Source organism: Anser anser (assembly GCF_964211835.1).
Source record: "Anser anser genome assembly, chromosome: 10".
NCBI lineage: Eukaryota > Metazoa > Chordata > Aves > Anseriformes > Anatidae > Anser > Anser anser.
In genome coordinates, this window is record NC_139730.1 from 16918460 (window position 1) to 16944306 (window position 25847).

Consider the following 25847-nt stretch of genomic DNA (forward strand, 5'->3'; position numbering starts at 1 on the left):
GAAACATGTTGCTATACTGCATATACACACTTTTTCAAAGGCAATATTTACCTGCCAATACTAATACATCCTTATTAACACAGTCATCTCACCACTTTAATAACATTGATTTGAATCTAATATTACTTTGTGCTAATAGATTAATTGAAGCTCCATTAGCATGCATATACGAAGCACAAATTACTTTTCATTATTAAGTGACTACATGAATCTCACAGCAGAATACATAACGCAGCTGAAAAGTGTTTTGCAGACAAAGAACAGCAGCTAGTAATTTGTAATATGCTTTTTTTTCCCCTCCATGCACATAATTGGTTAAAAAGAATTCTCTGCAGTGTAATTTTAGGCATGTCACTTAAGTACAAGGAGAAACATAGACCCATACTCTGTCTAGAAAAATAGGGAAAAACTAAGCACTTCTACATTCACTATTTTTTCATTTTTTAAAAAAAATACATCAATAAATTACTGAAAAATATAGCATATTTCATGAGTACCTATTAATTCAAATCATACTGCAGTTTTCAGCGTATCTACTAAGCAACAATACTTTTTTTCAGAAATTTAAGATTTCACACCATCATCTGCAGTATGATCGTTATCTTTATTCAAACACACATTCATCAACATTTATGATTCATTAGTTCTTCCATTTAAATTGCTAAACCATATGCTATCACTTTCTAAAAGATAGAGACAATTGTAAAAATGGCTAAGAAGGCACAGTAGATATCTGTATTCTTCTACACATAATGAATACTGCAGTTCTCCAAGACTAAGTGCAGGTAGAAGAAAAATATCATCTAGATAGTTTATGTAATGCAACCTTAAAGGCACAAAATTTTTCTACTGTTTATAAATATCAGGATACATAACAGCACTGGTAAATCATCCCTAAAGTTGGTGCAAGCACATTACTATTTACATTACTAAGAGAACGCCATTACCAAAAGCGCTATACTCAAATATTAACCTGCTTCTGCTGTTGCCCATAATTTGGCAGTGCTCTAAGGATATACTCCAGCATGAAAATGGTACAACTTTGAAGGGCTGCGTCTGCCTTTTGTTAAACACAAATATGCAATTGTGTTTACATTCATATTCTTTTACTTCCTCCTGCTTTGGGCAGTGCTCTAATGTCTCTGCCGTTTAAAAAGTTTGTGTTAGTAAAATAAAACTTGAAAAAGTTTTTGTTGGTAAAATATATTAGACCATTTTTATTATTGTGAAATTATTACCTTTGTGACTTCAAATAAAATAAATGTAATTTAAATAATGTGTTTTTCAAACTATTTCACAATTAAAATAGAATTGTTCTAAACTTCTGTCTTAAATATTATACGGATTTCACTCTTTATACTTTAAGTATGATCTTCATGTGGCCCACCGTAAGAGGGGGGTTATGAAGTGCCTCTCTTCGAGCAATGAATGAAAAAAAGGCATGACCCTTGTATCTAGCAGGTGTTTACATGGGTAAGTCAACACCCTGAATTTATTGAGTCCCTCAAGCAGATTTATAATGAACTTCTTAATAAATTATGAATTCAAATGCTTTAATGTCTATTACATCAACCTTTCACAGGTTTTTCTCATTATATACTCTGGCATTACAAAATATTCAGAAGCATCGCCAAAATAAAACACTTTTTCAGAGGAATCATAACAATAAAGATTTACTGATAGGAACACAAATCATGCCACTATAGCATGTGTGTTTGAATAAGAAGAATAAAATGGAAAAGAACAAAGTTTATGTTCAGCTACAAATCATTTCAAGAAATATTCTTGTCAACACAGATGAAAAACAACATAACATATAGATAACATGACTTGAGAATTAACTCAAAAAAAAGTCTGCATACTTGAATGAGTAGGAACTGACAGCGGGGAACTAAAAAAAAACCACTTGCTAAAATATTACAAGTTCCTTCTTCTCTTTCAATTGCAGTCCTATACTGTACTAAGAGAAAATGGAATCCGTGCTCAAAACAGGAAGTACTACTCTTCTGTGTGTTGAATGAAAATCTATTTTGTAAACCTAAATTGCACCCAAATCACGCTAATAGTTTTTTCCATTTATAAATGTATACTGCAAGTTTTTAAAAGTTTATTTCTGCATGAATTATGCACATTAAGTGCTAAAAAGAAGTTTTCAATCACGTTCTACATCCATGTAGCTTATCAGCTACGCTAGCCATTACTTACCAGAGTAATGCAATAATATGACCCCTAAAATAAGGCTTATATACAGAAGTGCTTGTGAAAGTGACATCTACAAAGTAAATTCATGCATTGACACACAGGACAACTCATGTGGTAACAGACATAAAAATACATGAAAAGAAGTGCTAACCCTTAGTTTTGGGATAGAAAGTCGTCTACAGAGAAATCCTCAAGATGTCTGATTATTAAACAGAAGCCCACAGATTCAGCACAGCACATGCATAATCTTTACATCATAAATGCACACCCAGTTACTTTAGTATAATCACATTCACATATTATGCTGCTCATGGCACTCAAATGGTATACATACAGTGAAAAAAGATACAGTTTTGATGTATTTCAACTTAATAATTTAAATACCTAAATATATAATGAGGAAGCACCAAATTTTATTTCTTTTTTTTTTTTTTTAATAACAGGGAAGGTCTCTTAATGAGACCTTTAAATTAAACTCGTTAACTTATGCGTTAGCACTTAACTATATCAAATCATTTGGTGCATTTTAATCAATGTTTGATTTTAAGACCTTATAAGCATGTGAAATACTCTAAGTGGCAATCAATTACAGGTCTATTAATAGCAGTATTAATTATAAACAGAACATGTACTATTCCTGCTGAAAATTAACCAAAACAGTACCACCTTTTATTTGCTCCAAGTGTTCCAGTTTCTGTAATGTGTATTAGAAATACATAGAATGTCACCAATGTATGCAATGTGTATCTAATTATCACAGATGTATTTTGGATTTTTAGCACTGTCTTGTCTTCTAGAATCAAGTACACCCAAAATCTTGTTTTACTCACTCTTAGCAAATAAAATTATTTTCCCAAATTAATCTCTACATCCCCTTAAGGGACAGGCCACACATATATCATTTCACTTTCTCTGAGAAAGCATCTGTACTTGAGGAGAAGTTTACTGGACAAGTTGAAACATAATTAATTACTCCGCTCAGACTGCTGTCTACTTCAGATTAAGGAAAGACCACTAAATATTTCTCTAATGCAACAACACTGAGGCTTTGTTCAATTACTTCCTAAATCGCACATGCAAAATTAATACCATTCCATACAGTTTAGATACATCCCTGTTCAAACTCCATGCTGCACATAAGAATAACTGACTCCATGTGTTATCTTTACAAGATGAAATAAAGGTTGTCATTAACAAATACAATCTACCAACTAAGTGGAAACATTTCAAAACCAATAATATTTTAAAACCTTCCTTTCTTCAGTTATAATGTTTTGTAAGCACATATAATGTTACATTACACTAGCACATACACCAACTGCAGTAGCATATAGGAATTCAATCTAGTTTACTGGTTTGGAATTGATCGTCAGCCAGTAATATAATGGAAAGCCACAAGGTCCATAGTAAAGCTTTGAAAGACTTACTCAAGTCAATTTGTAACATTTCAAAAGCAAGAAAATATCAACATTTAAAAGTACAAAGTCAATAGGCAGAGGTCTACCTATAGACAAAACCACTAGGAGTTACATCTACAGAAACCTTTAGTCACTTATATAGTCTGTAAAACATGATTGATTAAAGCCACACAGGCACTCACCACAAGTGAAAGGGGCCTCTTCCATGAAACAACACCAATCAGTCCTGACAACAGCACCTGAAACAAAGAAAGCAGAGTCACCCTGGCCTTGGGTTTATACCAGCATCATTACAAAATAGTAGACAATTCTAATTGTAATAATGAGCATTAAGTTCAATTATAATGTTTGTTTCCATCACTGTGGTAATACACTGCTAAAACAGATATTGTTTTCATTTTATTCTGAATATGAATTAAACAGAAGTACCGTTAATCTGTTTTTAAAACAAATTTTAATCCATCCAACAGACCCAATTAGTTCTGATCAGATTGCAACAGGTCTTCAAACATGTTCTCTCCAAGTCCCAAGTGTCATCAGTACTAACAGAAAAAATGTTTAGGGTAAACTTTCTTGTGGTGTCTTAGCATCATTGAAAATTAGGTCAGAGAAGCACACAAGAAGGGGAGTCAAGATGGGGCAGTTGCTAATTTCATTAGTATTCAATCATTCCTTAGGAATAGTGCAGCAGTTTACTCACAAGCAGCAGATCGATTGACGTTGTTTACTTGATACTGATTTAAAATATTATGCAATTTTTCACAAAGCCTCCTGTTGTGACAGAAGTATGCCCCCCAAAATGCTATCCGAATTATTCAAGTGATTGACAGTTCCTAAGCAGTGGCCTAACAAAGCTTAAGAATTGCTTTAAAATTACTTCTAGTATCACTAGAGAAAACCCCATCCCTCCCTGTATCACGCACAGGCACCTTCAGGAAGGTATAATTTAGAAATCAATTTAAATGCCTTTTTGATGTAAATAATTCCAAACATTCTGGTAAAATCAGCGAGGGTATCCTGCTAAATCAGCAAAAGATTGTTGTTTTTTTCTACACAACAACAGTATTTCACCTTATTTTTGAAGCAAACAAACAAAAATGACAAAACCCACCCACAAACATTAACTTAAAACATGTATTTAACATACAGATATACCACCCCCAATTTTTTGATTTTCTTTGAGAAAGACTACTGTAACAAATGGCATGGCAATTTCTCAGATTTTCAAGACCTACTTATTCCACGTGAGCTTTCTTTAGTTTCTAAGTAAAAACATATCCCTCCACTACAAGTCAAAAGCAAGCTAAATTCATACCATGTGTAACCCAAGCTTATCTCAGGTACTCAAAATAATACCTAAGTTACAGCTTGGACGTCATAAACTTCACAGACCGTTAAATGTCAAGAGCATAAAATACAGAAACTGGAGCAATGGGGTGAGGAATACTGACTCCAGAGGAGAAAAAAGGTAGCGGAGGGAGTCTTTTCATTAGAACATTTAATCCAAAAAAAAAAAATAATAAACCAGAATGTAGATAAAATGCAAAGAAAATAACACATCATGTATTTATTTCATGATTCAAAACTGCATCTGTATCTAGCATCTAGAAAAGCAATGCACATGGTGCTGGTGACCAGGCTGGAAACAGGCTGCCTACTGGTGCTTGGTGCAAGTGCGGAAGAAAGAGCTGGTGGAGCATGGAGAGCTAGGTGGTAGAGTACCTGGGTTAAGCGCTCACTCTGCCCGGTCTGTAGACGTTCATACTGCAACATATTTCACACTACCTGATAAAATCCACAGCTGCTGCAGCTGAAAATATTATTCAGGAAGACGTGTTGGGAGATGCAACCTTTGTTATTTTCTTTAGCACCTATGCCATACAAAAACCTCAGATAAGGTTTCATAGTAAAACTACAACGTTGGATTAAAAACTAAGTACAAACGCAACAGGTGAGAAGCCATGAAAGCACAATAACAATGGTTCCAAAATCAGGATATGGAATCCTAACGACTGCAAATAATCCCTAGAGAGAAACGGAAGCAGCTTGTATTCTACAGCATTTCCTATAGCATGCAAATTCCATACCAGCTACATACTTCAGATGTTGGCCAAGGCAGGAAAAAGCAGAGTTCCTTTTTTTGCAGTTAATTAAATTTGCTCACACAGCTGTGTTAGCTTATTATCATTGTATGATAACTGTCTCTGGGCTTATAATCATGTAACATGAAACTGCACTCAAGAAGGTAAAATGACAGGGTTAGCTATCTTTACTTGAGGCTAGACAGCAACACGCTCTCAATTAAATAAAAAGGGATGGCTGAAATTGTGAGGTTATTAAAGAAAATCCCTCAAGTAAAACAAAAAATTTGCCTTCCAAAACAGTGTATGTATTGATAAATAAAATACTCATGCATAAGCCAGTACTTCTCAGTCATCAAGTCGTGCTGAGAGTCAAAGTGTTTTAGTGTACTACTTATGACCAGCAAATCCTTTCTTTCATTTGCTGTGCAGCCTCCCTTCTGCGAGGTACAACTCTCTCTCCTGCCCAACATACTTGTGGCATTGTGCATCGCTGAAGAAGCAAGGGAGCCGATCCTTTTTGTTCAGCTGAACTACAGCTGGTTTTGACCTTTATGAGTGCCTTGCAAAATGAGAGTTACATATGTTTCTGTTAGAAAAAACCTCCCTGGCGCCCACCCTACTGGTAACCATGAAAAAGGTCAAGTGCAGTACATTGGTAAATTCTTAATATTCACTGATGGTAGACACTAAAACACTGTCCTCCATCTGTGTCATGAATATTGTCATTACAAGAGTTCACATAAACAACAGTGTAATTTTCTAAATCCCATTAGTCCCCAATATCACTGCGGTTACCCAAAAGCTTGTTTTGCCTTGACATGTACTTATCTACAGAAGCAAGCACCTTTAACACTTTAAGCCACTGTCTACACAATTGTATAATTAAAAAAAGCACAATGAGAACATTACACACCCACTTTTGTTAGAATATACCAAGTGACTCTTAAAACAGTAGTCTAAAGATGATTTCTCATGGTGTGCAGAAGACCAAGAAAAAAAACCACATCATTGTTTTCTCCTCATTTTTTACTTTTTATAAATACAATGTCAATATTGGATAAAGTAAACAAAGCCAGACTAGTTTTATATACAAAAGCGTGAGTTATTTGAAGTTGTATGTAATTCGGAGACCCAAGAAACCTTACAGTAGTCACCCACAGTATCCGGTGCTTCCATCAGCGAAAACAGCATGTGTAACATGTTCTTCATTTCACCAGATTAAGGGCCATGAAGCACAGCACAAGGTAAGCTGTTTTTATGCAAGCATCTAAAACAATGGCATTTCCTAAATACAGATTGCAAGGCTGAGCTGTATATATGTCTTTTAATGTTTTCTAAAAATCACTGGATCACATATATACTTAGCAGAGGTTTCTTTCTTTCTTAAACAAAAACTAAACTGGAGTTTTGATGTTTTTTAACAACTTGCCTATTAAACCTATGCAATGTGATTTGATTTCATAGCCTGCATATAATCTTGGGCCTAACTTCTATCTGCTGAACTACAATGAAAATGCCCAATGACATAATAATCAAATAAAACAAAGCTACTAAAAATGTTTTCAAAACCAGATTTGCCACCTTCCTTAGCAGGTACGTACAGCTGTAGGAATTCTGTTCAAATCTAACAGTGGTGTTGATTTAGAGAGCAAAAATAAACAGAATACATCAGTGCTGACTTCTGCAGCATTAGAAATGCAATATTACATTAGGTATGAATGCCTTTCAACACGCATATAAAAACTCCATTATCATTAATGCAAGCTGTGCTCATGCATGGAGCAGATGCATTTATTTTAATATGCACACACTGAGGCAGGACAAAAACAGAAGGTGAAATTACTTTCCGGTACAGGGATTGCAAACAAAGAATTTAATACAAACAAAAAAAAAGCCCCTGCTAATGTCTTTTCCAGCATTTTCAATTGTCTGACCTCAAGCCTCTAGAAATTCAGAGTGCTGATTTTGAATATGGTACAGATCAGATGATGCAGTCTCTTGATATATCTTACACCATCAGCTTTCCAAGGCTTCAACTCCAAAATGGTTTTGTATATAATACATTTTCCAGTATCCTCCCTTTAAACAAGTTTTCCAAACTACAAAAAATGTACATTTATATGAACATGAATTAAATTAAAATCACACAGTGAAAGACTATCAAGGTAAATTAATTGCTGGAACCGTAAAATTGCTTATGTTTCAGTATTAATTTGTTTAGTAAAACAAATTCTTTTTTCTCAGTACAATTTGAGATCTTGCAATGCTTTTCAAATACAGAGCACAATAGCTACAGAAAACTCAAAGTTCTATTGCCTATTCTTATTCCTAGTTTCTTGTTGAGGATTATACACCATATGTCAAGTCATCTGCTCCTGTTCTGCAAATTTAAGAGTTCCTCACTTTTTCAGTTTGTAAACACTGAACAAATTCTCCAGTCAATGGATTCAGTTACCATTAAAATAAGCACACATACTGTTCCCATTAATTGCACCAAACTCCTCCTTAGCCTTCTTCTAAGATACTAAACACAGCAAATAATGCAAACTGTGGTTATCCTTAGCTCCTACGTTACCTGAATGAACAGAATCAACAGAATAGCAGTGTATGCATCTGCATTTCCTTCCAGTCAAAGCATATAACACGTGTCAATTCAAGCATACTGAAATAAACTATTTTTGAGGAAAAAAAAAGGTGAAATATTATAACGTGTTATTTAGAGGGGTTAACTGTGCTACTGAAAGTATTGATTATTCCTGCAAGGAGGGGTGGAAAAGCCAATCCCAACTGCGTAATGAGCTCTACTAATACCTGCATTCAAAAATAAAATGGAAACTCTTGTCTAACAAGCTAGGTATTATTGATAAAGCAGTATCAATAACTTAATTTTAGAGAATAATAGATGACCTCATACCATGAGTAAATGTAAGTGCTTCCAAGTGACTTAGAACAGACAATGGAGCAATAAACCAAAGTAAATTAGGGCATAACTAAATAAGCAGGGCTTAACTGAGTTTCAAAGGGACTAGGGTCCCAGCTAAGGGACAGAAAATGCAACAGCTGAGGAGTGTACTGAAACACCAGACTTTTTAGTGTGATTTTTCTCAGTTCAAAGTGCTGATAAAAAGCTTTACTCATAAGCAGAACGGTATTCTCAAAACATTAGGCCAAAATTGCATGTGGCATTACATTGGGCATAAAGAAAAAATTGGGGGCAATCTAATTATAATGATATAAATATCCACACACAAATTTGTGAACACATTTAATCAAGCTTTTAAAATTAAAGGCCAGACAACTAATTTGAGAAACGTGATATGGAAACTTAACATGATTTTATACTGAATAATGCACCTCGAGTACTGCATTCAGTTTTGGCCCCTCACTACACGGAAGATACTGAGTTGCTGGAATGCGTTCAGAGACAAGCAACGAAGCTGGTGAGGGACTGTAAAGCTGGGCTTCTGAGGAGCAGGCAAGGGAACTGGGGCTGCTTGGTCTGGAGAACAGGAGGCTGAGGCGAGGCCTCATCACTCTACAACTACCTGAAAGGAGGCTGCAGCAAGGAGGGTGCCCGGCTCTTCTCTCATGTGACAGGTGTTAAAATGTGAAGAAGTGTCCTTAAGGTGCACCAGGAGAGGTTAAGGTTGGCTCTCAGGAAGAATTTCTTCATGGAAAGGGTGGTGGTTAGGCAGTGAACAGGCTGGGAAGTGGTGGAGTTACCATCCTTGGAGTTACTTAAGAGATGTGTGGATGTGGTGCTTAGGGACATGGTTCAGTGACTTGGTAGCATTAGGCTGATGGTCCGACTTGATGATCTTAAGGGTCTTTTCCAACCTAAATGATTCTATGATTCTAACATCTTTGGTTATATTGAACAAAGAACAGAAGAGAATATCATGAGAATATGTATGAATATGATTCCCAATAAATGTAAGACTTATGATCATAGAAGTACCAGCAAACTTTATACAAATTTAGTTCTTATAGGTAATATGTTTATAGATGTATACGCACATCCTTTAAAAAAATGTGCGTTTTGTGAACCTACATGTGAATGCATGTAGATAGCCTACAAGCCCAATGCTATCTGCACATCTGCTCCAGGACCTACCAATACACCATCACTGTCCACATGGGAATTTTTTTCCCTGTATACCCAGTTTGAAACTCTCATGTTTCAATGTATGCCCTTACTAAAAGAGTCTTCAACTTTCATCTCAATCTAGATTAAAATACTAGGCTGCAAAAATAGTACTTGTCATGCTTTCTTAAGAAAGGCTTTTTTTTTTTTCCCCCATATTTCATAGAAACAGATTTGTCAAGCTGGTATGCAGAACAGTAACAAAAAAGGTAACAAATTGGGTGCCAAAGAAGGGAATACTTCTACAAATGAGGAAAAACATATACAGCTGTTAGTCATCTTTAACTGATCATAATAACAGGAGCTCAGATGCAGTTCAGAAACCCTAAGTCACCCCTCTTCACAATTTCAGGACTTAACGCTTTCTGAAGTTCAGATTTCATCTTCTCTTTTTCTCCTAAGACACTAAGGACATCAAATGTCAGTACAAAAATTCTTCAGCAAATCCAAGGGTATGTTAACATTTTGTTATTGTATTTAATGTGCTGTATTGTAAGTGGGGCGAAGAACAAACATTATATGTTGGTGTAGGCCTCTGTATCATCTTTTAACATTTTTCTAATACATGCTCAAATTTTTCTATTTTCTATGTATTTTCTCTGGAAAATGATAAGCCTTGCTTAGGAGGTCTTAAGGATAAAATATAGTTTTGACAGGGATGTTTTATGCAAAATAAATACCTATACTTTAAACTGTCATTTTTTTATTGTTTTACAGACACCCTCAATTCTGTAGATATCTTTTTAAAAATATGCCTGTGAGAAGAGGTTGAAGCAAGCTGGTTTCGAGATAGGGAAGACTGAGATAGAATCAAACAGCAGTTTTAAAAAATGTACAAGATGGTTAAAAAGAGGACAATGATCAACTATTCTTCAAGTTCATTAAGTGCTGAACAAGAAATAACTGATTTACATTTGTGCTAATGGAGATTTAGGCTGGACACCAAGAATTTTCTAATTCTCAAGAAATTTCAACCTTGACAGAAGGGATAATTACAGAAATGCCATCACCATAATTTGTTAACAAGACATTACACAAACACCCGTCAAGGTGGGCCAGGCAGAACCAGACATAGCACAAGCAGCCAGATGTACTAGGCAGCCAAACGGAGAGGGCATAGCAGTAAAACTGCCTATTTTACTGCCTGTCCCTAAGGAGGCAAATACAAGCTCTTCCAGCACTAGTATCATTCAGTGCTTTCTGCCTGCATAGCACTACAGCAACTGCTTCTCTTCAGAACCATTTGCAACCCCTGACACACCTCCCAGAGCTCTCCTCCACAGGCGCAGATCACTGAGAGGTTTAATTTTGCCAACTCAAACGTTCCTAGAAGAGTGAAGTTCAATTGTACTCGAACAATTAGGAAGTCTTGATATCCCCAAATATATTTTGGTCTACGTGCACCTCAGAGAGAGAGAATCAACAGCTGAAGTATCTTCAAGGATGACGTTTCTATAAAACCACAATAGCCCTGGTAATTGGTAGGCAACTGCTTAAGAAAATGCAAGTATTAAATGTTGTGTGAGTAATATCACAAATATCACATACTCAGAGCCTTCGGAAGTGTGACACATTACTGTTAAGAGTACAAAGTGTTATAATAATAATATTCATTGCAGCTCCTGCAATCTATTACTGGAAAATTATGGTTAGTGAAATACAAGCTACAGGGGGAAAAAAAAGTGACAGCATGGGAATTAGCTAAAAGGGGATTTTCTTAGTAAAATAATCTACCAAAAACATTACTCTCAACTTCAATTCCTGGAAAAAAACAAGGAGGGTGAAAAAATTTCTTGGGATGAGGGCAGTGAAAATGTATTAACAAGTCTCAGAAGAAAAAAATTCTACATGTTTCTATACGTGCACGCACATGCAAAATTGCGGAACAAATGACAGAAGAGCAGTGTGATTTTGGAATGGACTTTCAAAAAATCATCCTAAATGGTGGGTGCTGATAAAAATCACACCATGCTACCACATATGAAAAACACAGGGAAAAATATCAGTCATAGGCTAAAGATTTTTTTTTTTTTTTAAACAGCCCATATAGCTATTTATGTGCAGTTATGTGAACTCACTCTTCTACATGCAGTTATTCACCAGAATCCAGGCACAGCTCTGGTTTAAGGATTACAGTACAAGGAACACAAAGAGCACAAGTACCACCAGATGGCCTACCCACAAGCAAAAGACCTGTGCACTGCAAGATAACTACAAGTAAAACAAGAACAACCAAAAAAGCAACAACTTGAGCTCAGATCTGAGCTAATTTCTAAAAAGATTCAATATGTTCCAGACTAACAAACACCACATTATAGCTTAGTCTCGTTTCCCCACTCCAAGCCTAAAACCAATCTAATTCTAATTACCGTGGAAACGGGAGCAGAGAAACAAAATTCCTTGGTAGCCCATATGAACAGGACAGTAAGATTACCTGTATGTTTACTCAGCTACCTGAATGCATTAAGAGCATGCAATTTTGTTCTCACTTTAAGTTACAGGGTGGGCTTTATCCTTTCATTTTTGTTTTCCCGGGAAATATATTCTATACCCACATTAATGCTTCACATCTGTAGTTTATTCATGTGTCTGACAAACAATGATCATAAAACTGCAGCATGCACTCTGAGTATTTTTGTAGAATAAGGATTTATCCAGGAAGATATTTTTTCCTTCTGCATACAGAGATAAACAAGGACTGGCAGCACGCAGATACATTCTGCAGTATTTATTTATTTTTTGTTGCATTTATGAACAAAATGATATGTTCTGTATTTATTACTCTTCTAAGTGGTTCAGATCTGTTATGCTCAACTTCACTACAAGATGCAAGCTGTATTACAAAGCTATGGATAGAGATTTAGATAAGATATTAAGTACAGAGCTGATATCTCAATGACTCACAATACAGTCTTTATTCTGATCTGATTTTTATTAAACATCCGCTGAACACACTGTGACATTATTTTATGTCCTATAACATAAACAATGAGTATTAGTATGACAGACAACAACTGGCATAAGAATATTTAAAAGAAAGGAAACTAAGTAGTATGCAATCAACCTTTTATGTTTTCAAGTTAATTATGTCTTCTATGGACAAAGTTGAAATAAACAGAGGACTGAAGTCTTAGTTCAATAAACTCCGTTTCACAGCTGAAAAGCTTGAACTCAGAATAAGATCCATTGAGATATTGTAAACGAGTGCATTAGAAGCTTTTGAGACAATATCAGTTCTGGACAATTCTTTAAAAAATAAAACGAGGATCCCCACAGACCTTGAACAATCTCTTTCCTCTAGAACGGACTGTGAAAGAATCGAAGAGCGCTATTACCTTTGAGTAACAGCACCACCAACACTACTGCATAACCAGTCACTGTATGCATCGTAATGTTCAAAATGAAAGAGAAAACAACTAATTCTTTTAAAAATAATTTAGTTAGGAAAAACAAAAATGAAGAAACATGTCTATACATTCCCTACCATAGCTCAAATTAACTTGGGATGGCTTATCGATCCTTTGAAGAAGGGGGGTTTACTGAGGTAGCAAGCCAAAGCTTAATTAAAACGCAGTGAACCAAAGAAATCAGTGAAATTAGAAACAGTTTGTCCAATATCTGTATATATGTATTGTACAACGTTTTCTTGACCTTTTCATGCAGTCCATACAATAGATTACAATGATTTCTACAAGAATAAAACCCTCCCAAAAAAAATAATTTACTGAATATACTTTCTAAATATACTGGTAGGTTTTAAATTCCTTGTAATTGCATTGTAGTTAAATTTTTTCAAGATCTGAGAATGTGAACACCACTCCAGTTACAAAAGATTGTGTTTTTTTTCCATTACACGGGCAACAGTATTACCCAGCTACAAGGGCTTCACTTCCCAAATTTTCATTTTAGGTCTCAGTTACCAAACACAACTATGACATCCACTATGTTGCTGTGTTGAAGAAAAATATTGTGATAAATTTCTTTAGACATTTTCCTAATCTGTTTTCACACCAATCTTGACTTGTATCATTGACTCAATACAGAATATTATTCTAGAAATGTTGTTTTCCTGTAGCATTAGGAAATCACTAATCACATTTTTGCTGCTGGGCTCTTCCAATAATTATAAAAATGAAGGCTGAGATTGCTTTAGATAAGTGAAATGAGAAGATGGCTCTTTCAATTACTGACACAATTCCTCAAGGGATGAAACCTGTGGTGCATCGTAAAGCGATCTAAACATCAAGAATAACAGTATTTTCTTTGCCTCAAACCCCGAAAAGCCGCCAAACACAGACAAAAGTGCTTCTGCATATCTCTAGTACACAGTAATCTCCAGTGCTCCGGTTCTGTAGATCATGTGGACCTATATTCCTAACTACATTGCCACAAGGGTGCACAGAGAAAGGTTATTCAAAAAGTAATAAGCCTTGCACTCTAATAAGCGTGATTAGCCACAGGGCCACACTTCCAGAGATAACAACAACAAGTTAAGGATGCATAGAATCAAATTAGAGATAGAAAAGGACAGAGCAAATATTAAATGGTCATAATGGATACACACCATCTCCATCCCGACCCTACACACTTGTCACATTCTCAATGAAAACTGTATACACTACAGCAGCTATCACCTTTCCTAAAACACCCTTCCAAGGCACCCATACCCGTGACACTGGTAGTTACCACATCCAAAAATGTATCACATCAAATAAAACAACCAACCAAAAAAAAAAAAAACAAAACAAGAGAGAATGAATGGATGCATTAGTACAAGCACAAGTTTATTATCATGATGGATAGATGCCTTCCAAACACCTCGACATCCCAAGGGCTATAAAGACAGATTTCATGTCTCTGACATTATATGACTACCTGGTAAATTTTCCAGTTATTTGTCTCAAAGGATATCACAATTCTAGAAAGTATAATCAAGTTAATTTATTACTGTTAATTTGGAAGGTGAGTATATCTGAAGTCCAATATTTCCTCTCACTTGGATTTAAAGTTTGTTTTAAAAAGAAGAATTATAATTGCTACTTAATGAAATTATGTATTAACAATAGGAAGTCTTTTTGAGTATCAAAAACTCATAACATGCACTTCAAGGTTAAGCTGTTAAACAAAATACAGCAAGGCAAAGAAATGCTTTAAATGGCAGCCAGCAAGGACACATTTACATCTTCTTCCCTGGCAAGACAACAGAGAATCAATTGCAACATGGGAGGATTTAAAGATACAAATTCGCATAGTTTCCCTGAAGCCAGGTAAAAATCTTTATTTTTATTTATTTTTTTTAAGAGTATTACCAACCTCCCTGCATTTCACACGTCTATTCACAAGCTAACTACACAAACTGAACAGCTAGCACGAACCACCAGTCAACTCATCTCTCACCTTGAGAAGATCTCTGTTCCATTAAAAAAAGTGCTACTATATATATATATATATGTATGTATATATATACACACACACACACACGTATATTTTGCTCTGGATCCACAGTGCAGTAAGTACCTGAGGACAGAAGTAATACATCCCCTTATATTCATTATGTTTCTGTTATAAGTAGTTGTATTTTTTACAGATTAATTCAAAGCTCACAGAACATGTCAAACCAACAGTTTTGGAGCCTTTTGCTTAATATTTACTAACAGTTCACAGGCAGCAGCTCTCACGTCAAAATGCCACTTAACGTGCCTCAATTGGCTAAAAACAGTAATTAAAAACTCTACACCCATCTACCCCTGGCCTAAAAGCCTAGGTGTTTCTCATTTGTGTCAATTGCTACCTTGGATTGTTTGTAAAAAACCTGGCCACCTCCCTGCTCCAAACTGAACTTCATGCATTTTACAAAAGCTACAGCAAATTTCACAGGGGCAGGGAATCAAGTAACTGCAGATCTCAACCAATGCACCAGTGTTGCATATTCCTACTACAAACACACACTCCCATGGCAGGAAAATGTTTGTGAGAAAGGCTTTATTATTTCTCTCTTGCTTTCTAGAGCAGTTTTTGGAAATGCAGTAAAACTACCCTCATCTCAGGCTCAAACCCTAACTCTTCTTGCAATCCAGTCCCACCTCAAACCACTCGGTAAGCTGCCGAGCCCCTCCTCTATTTGGCACCCCACACAAGTGTCTCCTGAAACACACCGACTCCAACCTGCAGGTTTATTACATCTTCCTCTTCAAAGAGGCCTCACTGAAAACAGTTTTTCATTTTCCTCTTCTATTTTTATTCCTCCCTCCTCTGTATACGCACATATACAAATATGTGGACAGGAACACAACATACTCCGCATATTACACTGATATTCCCTCCTTTACAGTGTTATAATGACCTATGTATTTCAGATACGCAAACCCATTTACATGTTTATAATATATGCACATATACACATATACACATATTGTGTAAACCACAATCTTTATTGATAACCTTTAAATAAGAGATTTATTAATAAAAGCTTTATCTCTAAGAGAGTCATACATACATTCTCAGGCACAATTGCACAGATAACTTGATTGTTTCTTCCAAATCTACTGAACAAGAAGAGGCAAATTTAGCTACTCTTTATATGAGACATTTACATTTAAACCAGTTGAGTGCAACTGGTCAGTAGTTTAGGCTTCCTGTTTTTCTGTACACCTCCCGCCCGATTACTGTAATGAAGGCTTCTCCTGAGCACAGGGCATGCCACACGCCAGGGTGTGTGGTGAATTCACGCTGCAGACTTGCCACAGCAATGCTGAGGTAAAGACCACAAAAAGCTTCTGACAGATTGAACAGAGACTTGCACAGGTGACAGCGTAATTCAGAGACTTGCACCGGTGACAGTATAATTCATTTTAGAAATTATCATAAAAAAAATCAGCTAAAGGTTTTGTGTCATTTGAAGCCCTCATCTCTTATGAAGCAGTACAGCAAAATAAATACTACACTTAGTGTTTTAGCTCAAACATCAATCCACAGAATCTCTCATTTTTTTCCTGAAGGCACAGCAAACGCAGTTTCAATTCAAATTGCATCAAACCTGCTCCCAAACCAGACCCTATTTCAACCAACTTTCTCCTCAGACAGGGTGAGGATACACTTCAACCACCTAGTCCTCCCCATCCTGGATGCCACAGAGCAGAAATTCAGGTGTACCTGCCAGCAGAAACATACACTGCAGTCAGCCCCCTAGTCAGAGGCCAGACAGCAGGACATACCGCAGCACCTCCTGACACACAGACACAGCCCATCAATGGCAAATGGTGCACAAAAACATGCTGACAGACAGGCAGACTGGGGAAGAATGTAATGCATTTAGAACTAATGCTCTATATTATTCTATTCTTAATTATAATATAAATAATTGTTTAAGATGTAAAATACATGATTTCAGACATGCTGGATACAACAAAGCACAAGATGTGTACTGTGTCACAACCCTTGTGACTGAATTTTTTTAAAAGCTATTTCAAATTTTCTCGGAAAGAAGCAACAATGGATTTGGAAGCAGCGAACAGCGTAACACTCCAACAGCACACACAAACCACCAGTGAAGATCTACAGGGCAACCACAAGACAAGAGAGCTTTCAGTGACACTCCATTTTGTAATGAAAGCCACACAGGCCACAGAAGAGACATTACTGGAAAGATCTCGCTGACAGAGAGGAGCTGTTTCAGCACTGTGCTTTTTGGTGGCATGCTGACAGTGACTTGGAGCTCAAAACTCCAGAACTACGTGGCAAAAGTTTTGTTGGTTACTGGTGAAATCTGACACATGACATGCCCCCCAAACTCAAACTAAATGTTAAGCAAGAATTAGAAAACCACCAGCAACAAGATATAAACCCTCTAATCAAGGTCCAGCTCTGATATGTAGGCTTCTTAGATGTCAGCCAGCAACATGTTTCAGCAACGTGCAATATACTATTTCAGTGATTACCATTAAACGGATTACTTGGGCAATACTAGCCCAAGCACTGAACAAAGCATACCCCTACTTCCAAAATCAAAACCCAGAGCCATTTTATATACATGTGGGGGGTGGGAGTGGGGCAAGGGGGAATCCCAAAAATACAGAGCTACTAAAACAATAGCTACTTTTATTCTGTAACAGATTCAGATAGATTACTGATGCGCAGCACCACACTCATTTGAACAGCAATTTGTGATTAATCATTAACAATGTCAAAAGACTTGGTCTCTGAATCATTATGGACAGAAATTCTTCTCGCACATCAGTGGCGATGAAGCCAAGCCAGATCAAGTTCAAACTCCTTTTCTACCTTGATTTTGGAAATAAAGCAGGGATTAAACACCAAGCTTCATAACAGACCTCACCTCATGCAGTCCCATTCACCAGATCGTGGTCTGCCCTCTAGCATTATTTAATCTCCCATAAGCTTATGCTATTTTATGCTTCACAGCCTTCCAAAAAGAGAACTGAATGAAAAGGTTCTCAAGTGCATCCCTGGTTTAGAAAAAAAAAAAAAAAGAGTCTAAAGTAACTCAAAACTAGATGCAAATTCTAAGCCTGCTCAACTTTTCATTACATTTTCACAGCTTTGCACAGCCACCTGCATGGCACCACTCTTCTCAAAGTACGTTGGTTTTGATACCCTGGCAAACTCCTGACTACTGAGATTTATGTTGCAAGTGTCCATTCAGCTGCAACTCCCTCTTGCTTACTTTATGAAACTCTTTCTCCACTGAAAAATTAAGTCCTGGGAGTCCAAATGCTTATTCAAACCTGACTTTAGGGGCAGGATTTATATTTAATATAATGCTAAGATTAAGAGGGAAAACATCCTCTAGTCTTAAACAAGTAATCATACATTTTTACATTACCTCTAGACTCAAACGTTTCCTTCCGAGTATTTGTTCCCAGGAGTTAGAGAATCATTCTACATTGGAAGGAAACTCAGACCTGCAGAAACTGCAGCTCCTTACTGCATTATTAATGGACAAATAAAAGCTATACTATACAAGTTACATCTGTATTGCCATTGATGGAGGAAGCAAAAACCCAGAAAAAGTGAATCATATTACAACGGTAAGCACGCTTTCTTAATAAGGATTACAGATAAACTAGCATTTTGCATGGCCTTTAGTGGTGGATCTACCACTGGGACCAAAAATTGCAGTTTAAATAAATTTCACACAGTACAGCCATTCACATATCATGGACATTAGGCTGATTACCATTACATGCTCGCTGAAATAAAAATAAAAAATATAAACTACTTGAATTCAATTATTTAAGCAATGCAAATGAATTCTTGTGCATCTTATTCAGAAGGGCAATCAGTTCTTCTGAGGGAAGAAAATTCTTACTGTGTATGCACCATAATCACAATGAAATCAAGAGCCCCTACAATTCCGTCCCGTCCCCAACCCTCGCGTACCTTCGTGAAGCAGCATCTGAACCACCATGCTAGTGATTCAGAGAACTGATTTAAGTCAGGCCTAGATTAAGATGCCTCCATTACAATTTTTTTTCAGTTCCCTGTTCTAGCAATGCAACTTGTTTTACTCTGTTGAGAACTCAGTGACATATTTCAAAACACCTTCTTATGTATCTCCTGAAAAATTACAATAACTTCATATAACACTAAATGGATTAATGTAAAATGTGACCATCTTCCAAATTCATCGCACACTATCCAATGCCTTCATTCTAACAAATTTAACAGGACAAGTAGTAAACAAAAGAATGAGGATGCAGTACACTGAACTCAATGATATTACAAGGACTGGCAGAGCCTGTTTAGTTTGTTCTATCTGCCTCTGATTCCCTGCAAAAATAAATCACAAAACAGCTTTGAAATTACCATTCCAGTATGATTCCCACACTCTCGATGCTTGTGTTACTGCAGCCTCGCTGACCACAGACTCAACAAAAGAGTAATGCACCAACTTTCAAAAAAGAAATATGTCCCTACTTCAGTTGTCTTGAAATATTTGTATTCATTAAGACAGGCTAAAATGAAAACAATACAGGCTGACTAACACTTGTGTGCAAACATTTTAGCACAATCAAATTGTACACACATAGCATACAAAAAGAATCAGCCATGAACATAAAATCCCTGGATTTTCAACAAGACTCAGAGAACCTTAACTTACACTTCAAAGTAACTAAGGCATTTAGACTCCTCCTAAAGTAGGTGCTTTTGAAAATCAGCTCTCCAAAACTGAAATGTAATGGGATGGCATTCCAGGAGACAGTGTGGTGACTTGGCATGTAACATCTGTCTCTAAAAGCATCTTCCAACACCACAGAGGAAACATGAACTATCCGCACTATGTGGATTAACTATGTTACCACCTGAGAAGTGAACATTTTACTTTCAAGCTGCACAATGTCATCAGAGATAGACCTCTTCACGTGCTGCTGTGGGCAGCAGCTTTTCGTTGTATGCGGTGATAAAGGTGACAGGAAAGCACTGACAACAATGGTCTGACAAAGTCAGGAAGTATCAATAGCACAGAACAGATAAAACCAGCCTTTCCAGCAGTATCAAACAGACTGAGGACCATACTGAAACTGGCTGTTTAACCAATAAATGAAATTTAGGTGATGAGCTAATCTCAATCTCCTTGCTGGCAGCTAATATGAAGAACATCAGCCTTAGTACCCCAGGTGCTGTTAATGAAGCACTGGGGTACTAAGGCTCCCGAGTTATTGCTATTGATTTTTAGGAATATGACCTTTGTGTAGCATTTCAAGGAGAACTCAGATGGGGGGTATATCAGATAATGATATCTTAACTAGGAAAAGATTCTCTGCAAGATAATTTGTAACACACATTACACCCTATATTGTATTTCAGAAAATATAACAGGGCAAAAGCAGAACTGTGGCAATCATCCAGACACAAAACTAGCAGAAAGATTGGGGGTTTTGTCTGTCCGTTCTAAAAAAAATAAAGAGAAAATCAATGTAAGTATCAAGCAAGCTGGTAGAAAGGACAAGACTAGAGAGAGAAAATACTACAGTGACAAACACAGTAATCAGAAAATCAAAATGATATTGAAAAACATAAAAGCCACACGAATAGAGACTACAATGTTTTCAAGTCTATTCTATTTCTCTTCCACTCCTAGATTTTGGAAAATAAGACATGGCTAAAAAGCATCTAAACCACTACTAATTCTCATAGACAAAAAGACAAAGCAAACATTCCAAGCTTACTAGGTAGAATGCAGATTTCCTATCACTTTCACAGCTTACATTGCAGTAAGCTTTTCCATACATAGGTAGCTATCAGATTCCAGCTCAAAACAGGCTTTATACACCTAAGATAACACACACACAAATTAGATTTGAAATCTAGAGTTAATACTTTCCTTCTCTCTCACATGCTCTAGCAAAATCTAACATTGGCCCATGTCTACAACCCATATGCAGTGACATGCATGTACACGTGTCAGGTTCCCTACTGCCCCAGATGTTTTTACCTGCTGTGACACAACAGTGGCTCTGGGAAGTAGACATGAAAACATACCGGACTTCAGATGAACAAACCCACAGGAACTGGATGGCAAAGAAGCAATCACAGCACTGTTCAAATACTTGACTGCAAGGTAAGTTTAACAGCATTCCACACAGAAATGAAAAACCTATACGGGCTTTTGTTACTTAAAGGGAAGGTTAGAGTGAGCTGGGCATTATGGCTACTGGCAAAATCTAGAAGTGAAGACAAACATTAAATTTCAAAGTCCAACTGTCAACAAAGCCTACACTGTACTCTTGTGGGCATACTTCTATACCAGCTGTGATAGAGTCTGTACTTACATACTCCATTTTTAAATCTAATTAATTCAGGTAGGCATTGAATGGATTTCACTAATTTTCCCAATTTTTAAGAGGACAAACAATGAAACAATTTAGCATCCAAAAAGATTTTTAAAAATAAGTCTTTTTACTAAAAAAAGACAACAGAATTCAACAACTATAGAACTCAAATACTCCTAAGAAATCTGTTGTGAAACAACATAGTAGAACAGCAGAAAAATAGATATTAATTCTTAATTTTATGTATTTTTTTACTTCAAAGTTGTACACGCTATTACAAAATACAAATTGACAGATTCACAGTCATGTAAACAGTCGAATATTGACCTTTTTCATGTCACTGCACTTATAAAAACAATCAGAAGACATTATTAATGCCAATATTACTTCTAAATGTTCCAATACATCCTGTAATTTGACATAGCTTCAACATTGGTAACTTTGCTACATTAGTATTTTGCTAAATTTTGAGAACATCATTTCTTTATGACAAAGTAAGTTTGAATACTCGCTATTGATATTTTGCCAGTAATGGTGACAGTATAATACTACTTTTAGAAAGTCTTTCTAAACCTGCAAATACAAAACCAAGATTATTTACTTGGGTAATGGATAACCACAACAACTCACTTTGGATATCAGTTTGTTTAATTTCATAATTCGATTAAAATCTAGCCAAAGGTAAGAACTGAGTTTTTCTCTAGGGAAAACTCATCTTAACTTTCCCCAAGACCAAATTCAAGAGTGTTTTATCTGACATACTTCTGCAACAGCTACTAGTATGAATAAGTTTTCCACGCTGTCAGTCTGGCTTTCAATTTGAAAAGACCTTGCTGCACTGCCACCAAGGATGGAATAAAACGAACGTGCCCAGGATGTACAGAACAATGCTCATCTTTCCATTTTCCTTGCAATCATTCCTTAACTGCCTTCTCTCTTATGCTGCTATGAAATAAAACCATAAATATTTCTCCCTTGAACTAAGTGAAGTATGAATTGATTTGAAGTTGCAAATAACTCTACACAAATACACAAACAAATGAGGCTTCTGTTTTATGTCAGCACCTTTCTCGCTTCAAGAATATAGAAAGAAAATTTCAGTGATGTCTTCAATGTGAATAAAACTATCAAAATGTTATCTCACAAAGGGATAAGGGATGATAATTAAAAAAAAGGATAGTTTCCTTTACTTTAGATAATTTCCTTCAAATTATTCACACGTCAAAAGGAAAACAGTAGGCCACAGCTGAATAAGCCTTAATGTATAGAAGTTTAGATTACTCAAGTACCAATGAATAACAGATACAGTTATAACTATACCATTCTAACTAAAGGAAAAGATTCCAAAACCATTACACCATAGAATATTTTATTACAATTCCCTTTTGTATATTAATTTGATATTCCATAATGGATATTAATTAATACTTGTTCAATAATTCTGAGAAGACTTCCTTAAAAAAGCAAAGGGAATCCTTTAAGAGAATCCAGCAATTTAGAAATATTGATCGCTAGTATCCCTCAAATCCACATCAGCTGGAGTCCTAATTCCCCAACATGTCCCAAGAATCTCTATATTTCATTCTCATTTTCAGTAAGAACTAGCAATATCATTACATTTGAATCAGAAATTTCTCAGTTATAATATCCAACTACACAAAGTCCCGAAGACATCTGAGATTTCAATGTAACATTACAAGAAAATTAAGTGAACTTGCAAGTCATCAATATATTTAAGAAACATTATCGCTTGTAAATCACAGCTGCTTGAAATCGTCTTAAAAACGTTTGCAAAAAAAACATATCCCAGCTATCACATTAAGAAAAATAAGGCTTTTATATATTTTATGCAACCTCTAAGAAAGGAAAAAGTAATCTTTTGTTAGACTGTTATTAGGGTCACTTGGTATTCTCAACAGAATGAATCCTTCACAAGTCTTTTTCTCTAGGGAACATAAATAGCAGCAGCAGGTTGAATGAGAACTCATCCACAACAACATTCTTTTCATAATGAGGACAAACACCAAAACAAAGAACCTAACTAATGCCTCTAAGGAAAATATGTCTGCACCAAATAGATGAATAAATAAATCAGAATCAAATCTACAAATAGAAGAATTCAGAAGTGGGAACAAATTCTGAACACAGAAGTAGATTAAGAAGAATTTCAAACATATAAAATATATCACCTAGATGTTTCTCTGGCTATGTAGTTTTCTGTTTGGAGTTTAATTTTAAAGTAAAATCCAGTGCATGTGTTAACGTAAGTGTCAATACAGAGGAGAAGCACACAAGACCACTGCAGATAGAGGACACTGTACATTTAGGTACACTTCACTAAAACAAATTTTTTCATCTCATCAAAAAGTTGTCACTTAATTTATGCCAAGTTATATGTAACTACTTTTATAGTTCTTTCTGAGTAAAAAGAAAACTTTAGAAAGGAGAGCAGAGATCCCAACTGAAACAGGAACTTGCTATAATCTGAGAGACAGAAAACTAGTAGCTTGTCCAATGTACTTATCAGAGAGATTTTTCCTGTAAACCTCATCTTTATTTAGGCAGCATAACGACTAGGTCACAGGGAAATTATCTCGGTGCAGACATAATGAAATGTAACAACTGTTGAACAATCTGTACATCAAGTTTTTTAAAAAAATTCCTCCAGCTCTTATCTTTAAAAGAGTATAAAAATGAGGCTACCAGCAACTCCAATAAATGAGCATCGACACAGCACATTGGTGCATGTGCATACTTGGGCATCTGTATTAAGTCTTAGGTAAACACATTTTGCAAAGCTGACAAGTGTTAAATTGGTCTGAATGTAAGACAGTTGTGGTGAACAAATAACCAAAAAACAAGTAAGATTGTGTCAAGGCACTAGACCTGGGAGAGGTCAGTCTTGATGAAGCACCTGACCGAGTGCTGGTGAACCATTAAGAAATTTAACACACCTCAACAGTGCACAGCCACTCTAAAAGCTCCATCCATTGCCCAGCCACTCACACCAGTTGCAGGTGGTTGAGCTGCTGCTGCAGAGCTCATTTGGGGATGGACAGCACCTGTTTGGCCTGAAAGCCCTGCTACCCTGAGCCAGCCAAGCAAACACCGTATTTATCAGTCACTTGCTGCAAGATGAGCCCAGATAACGAGAACAGGGTGTGTCAATGACCACACAAAATACACTTTTGCCAAAAAGATTTTGGAGAGAGATTTTTATAAGGAGAGCTGGGATACACGGAAACAGGGAATTGTAACTGAAATTCAGTTTTATCTCTAAGATGGCATAGACACCTTCAGTTAATTACAGCTTCTATTTCATCAAACACTCCTTACAGAAGCAGCAGAAACTGAAAATTATAAATATCACAGGGCTGTTGGGAACAGAAGACAATGATACCCAGTATTCAGTCACTACTAATGTCAGTCGGGGGGAGGGGAGAATGGGAAGAACCTTTTTAGTTTTAGCAACTCTCAGTAAATTCTAGTAAAAAAAAAAACTCTCCTAAAACAACACTATTTTTGTTTCCCAAGGTAGAAAAACATATTCTCAGCCATTTTTCAATTTTAGCATTCAAAGGAACTTTCATCTGTGTCTTCTCATCGCACTTTCTTCACAATTTTCTTTCTGCTCTCTGCGAAAGCGTTCTCAGACAGTAGAGATTCTCCGTAACAACACACAGTATGAAACCTTGGTAAGGCTTTGCACTGGCAAAAACAGTGTCACATACTATAATGCTATACACCTTTCTACATAGGGTTAAAGCAGTGAGACAATTAATAACTAAAGGCATCACTTAAACTACTGGATGGTCTAATGACATGAAGGAAAGATGAGACAGTATCAAAGGGAGAAAATATAAAGGAAAAAATGTAAAAGACTTATTTTTTCCCCAATTAGTAGGCTTCCCCCTTCTGAAAAGCAAAAACCTTTGTCACTGAACTAGGTCACCTCACCTTCCCATGCTTCAGGCTCTCTGCAAATTAAGACAGTTCTCTGCTAAGTCACTGTAATGCTGCAAAATTTAATGAACTTGTAATACCTTTTAAAGTGCTTTGAGTACCTAACACCAAATGTCAATCTACTTTTACTATGTAGTAATAAACAAGTTATACTGTATTTCTGAAACAGCTTTGAAAAAAAAAAAAGAAAAAAGGATACCTTTATAGATTAATAAGTGATCCCAACAATAGTTATCTAGAACTG

At 36.1% G+C, this 25847-nt stretch overlaps 1 protein-coding gene across 13 annotated transcripts in view; it reads right to left on the bottom strand.

Annotated features, from left to right (window-relative positions):
• The window catches only part of ENTREP2 (endosomal transmembrane epsin interactor 2), a 148713-nt gene that overhangs the window by 97661 nt on the left and 25205 nt on the right, over positions 1 to 25847 (bottom strand). For all 13 annotated transcript variants that reach the window (XR_014588807.1, XM_083851017.1, XM_083851024.1 and 10 more), the window contains exon 2: positions 3803 to 3859. Coding sequence is in view for 8 of the 13 variants with exons in the window: in XM_083851017.1 (XP_083707143.1) it covers positions 3803 to 3859 (57 nt within the window). In the remaining 5 variants the exon portion in view is untranslated. The remainder of the gene's footprint in view (positions 1 to 3802; positions 3860 to 25847) is intronic.